General features: G+C 36.0%; 2 protein-coding genes across 4 annotated transcripts; both read right to left on the bottom strand.

The window, feature by feature from the left end:
* Positions 1-193: 193 nt before the first annotated feature.
* Positions 194-4,782, bottom strand: LOC120742777 (major histocompatibility complex class I-related gene protein-like). The gene is made up of 6 exons (XM_040046211.1): positions 4,600-4,782; positions 2,997-3,263; positions 2,128-2,406; positions 1,677-1,979; positions 1,011-1,115; positions 194-895 (listed from the first exon to the last, which is right to left on the bottom strand). Exons 1-6 carry the CDS (start codon positions 4,643-4,645, stop codon positions 858-860), a joined length of 1,038 nt encoding a protein of 345 aa, XP_039902145.1. The 5' UTR covers positions 4,646-4,782; the 3' UTR covers positions 194-857.
* Positions 4,783-5,870: 1,088 nt separating this feature from the next.
* Positions 5,871-9,782, bottom strand: LOC120742781 (major histocompatibility complex class I-related gene protein-like). 3 transcript variants are annotated; one of them, XM_040046217.1, is made up of 7 exons: positions 9,034-9,164; positions 8,103-8,369; positions 7,365-7,643; positions 6,895-7,197; positions 6,171-6,275; positions 6,005-6,022; positions 5,871-5,897 (listed from the first exon to the last, which is right to left on the bottom strand). In XM_040046217.1, the coding sequence occupies exons 1-7, from the start codon at positions 9,080-9,082 to the stop codon at positions 5,887-5,889; spliced, it is 1,032 nt and encodes a 343-aa protein (XP_039902151.1). In that variant the 5' UTR covers positions 9,083-9,164; the 3' UTR covers positions 5,871-5,886. The 3 variants fall into 3 exon arrangements, with proteins under 3 accessions (XP_039902151.1, XP_039902152.1, XP_039902150.1); XM_040046218.1 differs by lacking the exon at positions 9,034-9,164 and adding an exon at positions 9,699-9,782 and having other exon boundaries at positions 5,872-5,900; XM_040046216.1 differs by having other exon boundaries at positions 5,872-5,900.
* Between the last annotated feature and the right edge of the window lie 268 nt (positions 9,783-10,050).

The raw sequence follows: 10,050 nt of genomic DNA on the forward strand, positions 1-10,050 counted from the left end.
GGACAGACGACAGGATATTGATATAGTTTTCTTGGTCTGAAAGTTTAAAAGACAAATAGATGATAAATTGATTTATATCATTTTTTATTTCCATGTAAGAAAACAGGATCAATGTTTCAGCTTTAACAGCAGTTTGAGCTGATCTTGAGCACAGTTTTTACTTCGTTTTACTTTAATAGGTACGGATGCAGGACGAGGAGATGAAGGGAAGCGCAAGTAAAACCATAACAAAACGTTTTCACAACACTAAAACATAAAATACCATTGATCAACTCTAAATAAAATCCAAACAGTTAAGAAAACAAGAAAACAAACAAGAAAACACCTAAAAGAAAAAATATAAAAGAAAAAATGTAAAAAAAAAAAAAAAAGAATTTGTTGTACTTCAGCTTTTTGTCCTCCTTTCCATTTCTTAAAAAAATGGCATCTTGATCGTCACCTTTCCATACGAACCTCTTCTGAAGTTCAAAATTTCAGTTTATTCAGTGCTTAGTGAACATATCACTGTATGTTTATGATTACATTTAGCTTAATGTTTCTCACAATACAGTCTTTAATCTCCTGTCTTACAAAATAACATACAGGAGAAATATATACAAACAAGAGAAATATATGCATAACAACAGAAGGTACAAATACATGCAAGAATATGGACTGCACAGCAATACAGCAATACCAATGCTTCATAAAGACCTGTAGATAACTTAGAGGATCTATTCAAGCTTAGTGCATCATTACAACACAAATGTAAACACACACATATGTGTGCACATTGCTGTTTTAAACTGAGCCCGTCACTGTTCACGTGTTGAGCTAAATGTAGACACTGGGTGGTTTCCGAAAAATAAAAAGCAAGATCAATTTGTTGTTTCCTCACTGTCAGCAAGCTGGAACCCTGAAAAATAGATGAGAGATTCAGAATAATGAAAATAAAAATATTTTCTAGGACTCTCATGTTATATGAGTACATACAATTATGAAGTTAAGTGGAAAAATCAGCTGTATCTCACCATGACTGTTTCTTTTCCAGATAAAGAATCCAAAGATTGCCAGGAGGAGTGAAACTCCAACAGCAGCTCCAACAACAAGACTGACAGGAAACTCTGAGAGAGAAACTGAAAAGTCCAACAATGTAGGTTCATTCACAAAGTTAACAAAGCAGCTTCCAATCTCAATGCCTCAGTTCTGAGAGTTCTTATTGGATAAAATACTGTCAATCTTTTTTTTTCTTCTGTTAGTTGATTGGTTTGTTATTCACAGGGTGCAAATGAGATGGTGTAATGTGAATCTAGGAAAGAACAAGTCTAAAATATACTTTGACAACTCAGGGGGTAAAAGAAAAAGAAATCAGGCTTTGTAAACAGCCACACAGCTCCACACTCCTGTTCCTCTTTCTCCCTAAAGCCTAACCCAAACAACATTTTATTGTTGTAACATTCATCTGTGATAATCCAGCAGTATTTGTAGAATACATAAATTAAATAGGAGTTGTCTTGAACTATGAATCATCACGTAAAGCTACTCTAGCAGGTTTGTAGAATAAAAACAAAATCCAGCTGGAAATGATTAAAAGAGTTCAACTTTGACATATCCGGCTACGTGACATATAAAGAAGACAAAGACACCATAGCTACAGTATTTTAACAGCAATAACATGACTTCTGAGCCTGTCTTACCACTGTTGGTTTGGATCACTTTTTTGTCCAGTTTGGTTATGATGTCTGTCTCTGCACCGGCGAGCTGATACACACAGTCGTACCTGCTCCAGTCCTCTGGCTTGATTGATGAAAGATTCAGCTGAACACTCATCTGGAAGCTGCCGTCATGGTTGGGGAGGATCTGTCCTTTGTCCACACCATCATGAAACTCCTCTTCATCCTTCCTCCAGAACATTCTTGCTCTGTGAGGATAGAAACCTGTAGCGTGGCAGCTGACTACAGATGAAGGACTCCTCTGGAGGAGAGAAACTGAGGGAAGAACTGTAAAGCAAATGAGTCTTAACTGAGACAGATGTTTTGAACAGATGTCATGGGATATTTTTTTCATTTTCACTGGAATGTTATTGTGGATTAGAGATACAATGGGTACATAACATATGTCTGCACAGACTAAGAAATATAATCCTACCTGATCTCTGCAGAAAGCTTCTCCCATATTTCACATACTTCTTCAGCCAGTCGGGGCACCTGTTGATGTAGTAGTTCTTGTTGTGTTCTAATCGAGCTTTTTCAGCATCCCATTTCAGTTTTGTAATGACAGCCTGTGGTTTGGGAGCAATCCATGTTAGTGTTTGCAGGTCCAATGCTATGAAGTCCTCACCATTGTAACCGTACTGATTAAAACCTTTAATTTCTTCAGTCTCATCATCCCATTCACAGCCATTCATCCTCTGTAAGATGCAAGGACCTGTAAGGAGAGATTGAAGCAGAGCCAAATGTCATAAGTTGATTATCATAGGTGGATTAAATTAGTTTTTGACTAATATAATCATTACAATATACATATATCGGGCAGGAGAACAATAAAGAAAATGCTGAGCAGTTCTAGACTACATGGGACACTGTGAGGTTGTCACAGACACTTAGATGGAGATTTTAGTTAATGGCAAAGGCATAAACATAATCAGAGCCACTCTTGGGCAAGAATGGCATTGCATAATGTAAATCCATACAGCAGTAAATAATCTAATAAAACTACCAGAACTTCTCCATGAATATCTAAACAAAAAAGATGTTTTGTTATTTGGACTTGGACAGATTTGAGATAAACAAAACAAAAGAAAGTCATATCTCCTGTGATTAATTTTATTTTTCTTAAAAAATGTGTTAATGAATGCATGCATGTGTTTGCATGTGGTTACACTGACTACTACATTGTACTACACCAAAGTGACAAAACACCTGAGAGAAACATATCTGCTAAGTCATAAATAATGACAGCAAGATAAAGTTAAACATGGACGTACACATAGAATATATATGTCATTATCTTTTTACCTCTAGTCTGGTTTAAGCGTTGCTTCAAGCTATCAATGTTGGCTCTGAAGACCTGCTGATTTCCGAAACACTTCTCAGAATACCAGTCCAGGTGCTGAGGGTCGTCTTTTACTAGTTTTTTCATCCACTCCTGTGTGGGCTCGGCTGTCCTGATGTTGCTGTCACAGTAACCCACCTGAACTCCATTAACCGAAGCAGAAGCCACAAACTCCGGGAAGTCTGGGAGTCCAGACGTGGCAGTGAGGAAATATTTCAGGGAGTATTTCACTGTGAGGAGAGAAATTTTTAAGTTTCGAGATACATTTTAGAAGTGTTTTTAAAGCTGTTTTATCACAGTGGGTTACTAAAGAACATGTTATAAACCTAATATTTTTGTCATTTTTACTCATGTAAAATAAAGATTGTACATTAACAAAGAGAATCAAATGAAAGGGAAAAATAGTATTTGTTATTTACGCCATTTTCCACTTAGACTATGTTTTATGAGACAGCAAAAATTGTTCATTAGTTATATACCATACTTATGCACAGTTACAGTATTTTTCCATGAGTGCTGAAACTACCCATTCACTCTCTCAGTGAGGACCTGTATGTTCATTTCACCCTTTATTTCTTTTCAGTTCTTCTTCTTATTTACTCCAATCCAACATTATTTTTAGACCACTTTAAAAACAACATGGCTGACTGAAGTACTTTCCAGTGAAAAACAGTGATAAAAGTTTTAAAAAAAAACATACATTAAACACACAAAGAAAATTAAATAACAATAAAATAAATAAATACATGAAAAAAGATTTTAAAAAATGAATAAATAACTTGTAAAACATGAATAAAATAAATAGATATTAAAATATGAAATAAATAAAATTAACAAAGTAAAGAAGATTAAAAGTAACCAAAAACTGACTAAGACTACAAACTCTGGTACTACTCCTAGGAACGCCTTGGCAAAAGAGTTTGTTTTTAAAAAGTGATTTAAAAATTGCAAGTGTTGGGTCCACCCTAATATGGAGGCGCAACTTATTCCATCATTTGCAAGCCACAACAGCAAAAAGCTCGGTCCCCCTGGCGTTTCAGTCTCAACATGGGAACAACAAGGAGTGACTGGTTTATTGATAATATTGTCTTGTAATTTGGTTAATCTTGTATAATTTCTGTTTTATTAGATTAATTTCGAATTTCAGCTCTGTCATTGCCAAATTTCACGTGTACATTGAAAATAATAGGTAATAGATATAAATATAAAAATAGTATTTTATAAATAAATAAATAATAGAAATAAATAAACAAATGAACACACACAAACAAGAGAAGTCCTATAGAGCTATGTTTGGCACAACAGTGCGTTCAGATGATAATTCTGCAAAAGGGGGGAAAGATTTTTTATTTAAATTTAATTTAATTAATCTGATTTGCCTCTAAGACAAACGCAACATTTTTAAAGCAAAGTAACTTTAAAACGCTCGCTTTAAAAGTGAAAGTAAAACTTCCACAGCTTGTTGCTACACAGGATAGTAACCAAATACAGACAATGTAATCAAATCAAACAACCTTCCAACAATCCCTGCAGAAAGTAACAGTAAGAGTTACGATGTGATCTTGCCTGAAGACGCAGTGTTACAGAAGAGGAGCAGTGCAAGCAACTTCATTTTGTTCTGGAAATCCTGGAGCTCAAACCTTTGTCAGCAGATTTGAAACATGCTTCGTCCTCAACCTGTGGAATGTGGGCGTGTCAGACTGAAGTCTCACTGTCCTCATGAGGAAGCTACCACTACATCAACTATCACAACCAAAGTTCCAACGCATTTAAATAGAAATATCTAATCACAAACTGTTGAAACAAAAGACTATTCAGTCAAAACCGTTTCAGCTATCAGAATTGTAGTGTATATACATATAAGGTATACTTTCTGATACACGGTGTATTGGCGAGACAGAGCAATTATGAAGATTTAATCAGATATTTATGCATCCACATAATTTAATTTTTGTTTTATAATTCAATTTTTGTATTTAATGTCTTGCATTACCCTCGATTTAGACAGAACTTATTTTCAGGATTGATGTTTGTTGTTTTCAAATGAGCCTAAACTCACACAACAGAGGTTTAGAACAGAGACAAACACAGTCAGCAACAGAGCAAAGGATAAAAGTTTGCTTCTTTTATTTTGTTGTGCATGTTATCTCTGTGTATAATAATTAAGCTCTTATCAAAATAAAGGTTCAAAAATATTTAAACAATCATGTGCAACTCTCTCTGCAGGGCACAGTACCATATATGTTTACATCATATTGAATAAATAGCTGGTTAGAAGGAAACAGACCTTGTAAAAACTCTGAACATGTGCCAAAAAACACAGAAAACAGAAACAGATTTTAACTCTTCTCACACACTTAATACGCTTATTAAATAATTTAAAAAAAATATCATTATCAATATCATCACCCAGATGTTAGTGAAGTCACATCCTTGCAGCTTCAAACGTAGCATTTTGGCCATTGCTGATTGAGGAGTGGACAGAGAAATGAGGCACTTTATGCTAACTACACAATTTAGGCCCATCCTAAAGCATACCCTAGTTTCTGAACGAGCATCATGTTGTAACACTTGAAATTAGTGACTGAGATTATAAACTCATCAGAAAACTGTTTACTGAGATCAAAATGTAAAGCAGCTGTTTGGCTGTCCTCCATACAGTCAGATAACTCTCCCACTTTGCACTGGTTTAACGCTTTGCATTTGCATTTTCTTCTTCAAACCTGAAAGCTGCATCTTTCTATTGCATACTGTATGTTCAGCTAATGAAAGCTGGTGGGTCATCAGCACTCTCCAAATGAAAATATTTCCTTTCTGGGAAAATGTGATGAAACTCGGGTGTTCTTCTCACCGTCACTGCTCCCCTGCTAAGACAAACAGAGAACAGAAAATGAATGTCTCCTGTTACAGTAAACAGAGTATCAGTTACTAACAAAGTAAAACAAGTTGCGGCATTTATTATATTACTCACTGTTTGTAAGCTCGAACCCTGAAATACAGGCAGAATAATGAAAAAACAAAATGATTAACATGACAGAGTTAGCAAAGCCAATTATCAAATAACTCACTAAAAATATCACCAAAAATATCATGTAAGTACATATAATACAACGTGCATAAATTCCCTGTAATCTCACCATTGTTGTTTCTTCTCCAGATGAAGAAACCAAAGACTGCCAGGAGGAGTAAAACTCCTCCAACACCTCCAACAACAGGACCAACAGGAAACACTGAGGGAGAAACTGAAAAGGTCCAAAATGTAAGATCATTCACACTGCTGCCAAACCAAGCTGCTGTTTCCAGTGTTAATGCATCACTTCTGAACATTGTATGTGGTTAAGAACAACATTTTCTTCTTCAATGGTGTGGTTCATGAGATCTGTAGTGGCCAGATCTCAGTTTGGATCATAAAGAAAGAAAATTTGTGTTTAGGATGGTTTACAATGTAAAAGCAGACACTGTAAATACTGCTTCAGCCTGATTTAATTATGCATTTTTGGCTTTTTTGTTATCAAACTTCTCCTTAGCACCATTCTTCTATACGTGGTTATATGATGAGGTTGTACAATATTTGGTGTTTATTATATTGGTTCATGCCTACGATCAGATTTGGCACATTTGAGAAACTTTAGCAGATTAAACTCCCTTTCATCCTAATTAATGTCTCCATTGTTTCCTCTGACACTGTGCAAAATATTTTACATTACATATAGTTGTAATTTCTTGACATTAAAATGACATCACTAATGAATTTCTGTTGACTCAAGAATTTCATGCAGACATTTGTTTCAGAGTTTGTTTTTAAATATGATGGTGTTGTAAACTTTGAGATACAGAACTTAATTCCTGAGCCTTTCTCACCCCAGTTTGTCCGGATCGCTGTCTTGTCCAGTTTGGTGATGATGTCTTCCTTAACATCAGAGAGCTGAAACACACAGTCGTACCTCCTCCAGTCCTCTGGCTTGATTGATGAAACATTCAGCTCAACGCTCATCTGGAAGCTCCCGTCGTGGTTGGGAAGGATCTCTCCATGCTCCACACCCTCATGAATTTCCTCTTCACCTCTCCGCCAGAACATCATGGCTCTCTCTGGGTAGAAACCTGTAGCATGGCAGCTGACTAGAGAGGAGGGAGTCCTCTGCAGGAGAGAAACTGAGGGAAGAACTGGGAAAAGATAAAAACAAAATAGGGAGAGAGGCTTTATCTGGGACAGCTGATAGTCATTGATGAAATGCTTGTCTATGCACTGGTTCATTTTCCTTGAAATGGTGCTGTAGAATAGAAACAGAAAGGGAAGCTTTTGCCATATATAATAGCATATGTAATTCTACCTGTTCTCTGCAGAAATCTCCTCCCATATTTCACATACTTCTTCAGCCAGTCGGGGCACCTGTTGATGTAGTAGTTCTTGTTGTGCTCTAATCTGGGTTTTTCAGTATCCCACTGCAGTTTCGTGACGACAGCCTGTGGCTTAGGAGCAATCCATGTTAATGTCTGCAGGTCCAACGCTATGAAGTCTTCCCCATCATAACCATACTGATTAAAGCCTGTGATTTTATCAGTCTCATCGTCCCATTCACAGCCATTCATCCTCTGAAAAATGTGAACACCTGACAAGAGGAGAGAGAGAATGCAGAGCCAGTAAAGTTGTGGATGGTTAAAGATGATCAGAAAGGTAAATCCTGCTGCAAGTCGTCAATATTTATCATCAAAACAACACCCGCATCATAAGAGGAAAAGAAATTCTCATCTTTATTATTCTTGTCCTTGGAAGTAACCATTTACTTCAGCTACTGTTGATGTACACAGTGACAGTGACCTTGTATATAGCAGATTTTTCTTGCCATCCCTCTAACAGAGCAAATTAAATTAGGTCAGTAATTTATTCTGGTCACTAGACAGAGTAAATATCTTACTTGTAATTTTACTTATGTGGTAGACTAAGTGTTTTAGGTGTGTAAATGAAAACCTCCAAATAAAATGAAATAAATTATGATGGGAGGATGTAAGTCTTGCTGTGTGTGTGAATGAAAAGAGCAACATTTTAGGTAAGGGTGATATTAGTGTACCTGCAGTTTGGTTTAAGCGCTTCTTCAAACTATTAATATTGGCTCTGAAGACCTGCTGATTCCCAGAGCACTTCTGCGTGTACCACTCCAAGTGCTGAGGATCTTTTTTTATTAACTCCTGCATCCAGTCCAGTTTGGGTTCAGCTCTCCTGAGGCTGCTGTCGCAGTAGCCCACTAAAACCCCATCAACTAAAGCCGCACCAACAAATTCTGGGAAGTCTGAGATCCCAGAGGAAGCAGTGATGAAATATTTCAGGGAGTGTTTCACTGTTGAGGAAAACATGTCAGCCATTAGAGCACAAATGGAAGAATGAATTTTTTATAATGGAATTTTACTAATAATTCAGTATTTATTGCTCTTAAAAAATTCCTTCTCGTGAATTTTAATTTAATTTCATCTTAAGTCAATCTATCATATCTGTATTATACTTCTATCTCCTTTTTTATAGGACTGTCTCAGGTTAAAATAGCAGATTGTCGCTTTGTTGGCTACACTGCCCCCAGTGTTTAAATATGGTATAATAACAAATGATGTACTATATATTCTCATTTAAACTCAATAGTAGTAGCAGCCGTATCACCAGGAGTAGTAGTACTATTTGTTGCTGATATACAACTAATTTAGTACATTAATGGGAACTGCGTGTGACGATATCAACGGGTTGACAATGTCAGCAGTTCTTCCTCGTTATAACCGCGGATTTAAATATCAATAATATTAACTAAATTAGGAGGAGATGTTTCAGCAGTGCATTTATGAGCTATTTCTAACTTCCTCCTACGTGTAAATAATTGTAATTTAGGAGATGAAAATTAAATACGAAAGTAAAACTAAAAACGCAGCACCGAGTGCCGTTATACAGGAAGAAAGGACAATAACAGCTGTTGCAGCACAGACGTGCTTTACAGAAATAAAAAGGGATAATTTTACCTGAAGATGAAACGTGACAGGAGAGGAGAAAAAGACACAGGCTGTTCATCCTGTTTGTATAAATAAGATGGGTCCTAAAATAGGCCGCTGATAAGAAATGTGAAGAGAGAAACTGGGGGTGTGAAAGCGTCTCTGACCAATAACGTCACATTTAGATGCTGGCAGACACACACCGGCCGACCAGTCATAACTTATCGTGTGCTGAGTGCGAAAGTGAAGCTAAGCTGGGTTTTTTTTTCTGTTTTTTCTGTTTTTTATGATTCAGCAGTTGAGCTTTTATGCCAATTTTACCACATTTGCCTTTTATTTCAAAAACTTGTTAAAATAGGTCAGCATATGTCAGAGATGTGTCTTACTGTAATTAACTTTTAGGACCTAAAAGACAAAAGCATTGTCCTCCTGATTAAAAATGTAGATTTTTTTTAAAATTTATTTCAATTAATTACTTTTTTAAAAATGCGATTTATAATGCAGTGACTGCTTCATCAAACGATTATTATCATTGGATTTAAAGCAACTTCTTTTTATGTTCCGATTTTTAAAGGTATCTGACAATTAATAATATAAATGTGTATAATCTTATTATTGTTGTTGTTGTTTATTTATGTCGTGATAGACTCCTCTCTATCATAAAAAGTCTCCTTCCTTTACATAAATAAACAAACCTTCAGTTAATCGAGTCACGATGTTTATATCCTCCTTGTCTCCGGGTTGGTGCTGTCGGTATCACATATCTCGCGATAATTTGGTTATCTCCTTTAAATTAGAAGAAATGGTACTCTTTTTATTTTGAGTTAAACGTTTTAATATGCCACTATAATGCTTTAAAAAGGCAATAAAAATATAATTGAATCTAAGTAGTGAGTAAAAAGGTGTCTCAAAAGCACCACGAAAGGAGGAGGTAGACTTTGAATGGAACGCGTTCCCGCGAGGTTTCGTTTAGTTTAGTTGAGTAAATGCCACGTCTTATTCTCAGCCACCAACATCATCAACGTAGGCAGAAATATTGGTAGTCTG

The sequence above is a fragment of the Simochromis diagramma genome, unplaced genomic scaffold, assembly GCF_900408965.1.
Source record: "Simochromis diagramma unplaced genomic scaffold, fSimDia1.1 OVJJ01000139.1, whole genome shotgun sequence".
In the NCBI taxonomy this organism is placed as follows: domain Eukaryota; kingdom Metazoa; phylum Chordata; class Actinopteri; order Cichliformes; family Cichlidae; genus Simochromis; species Simochromis diagramma.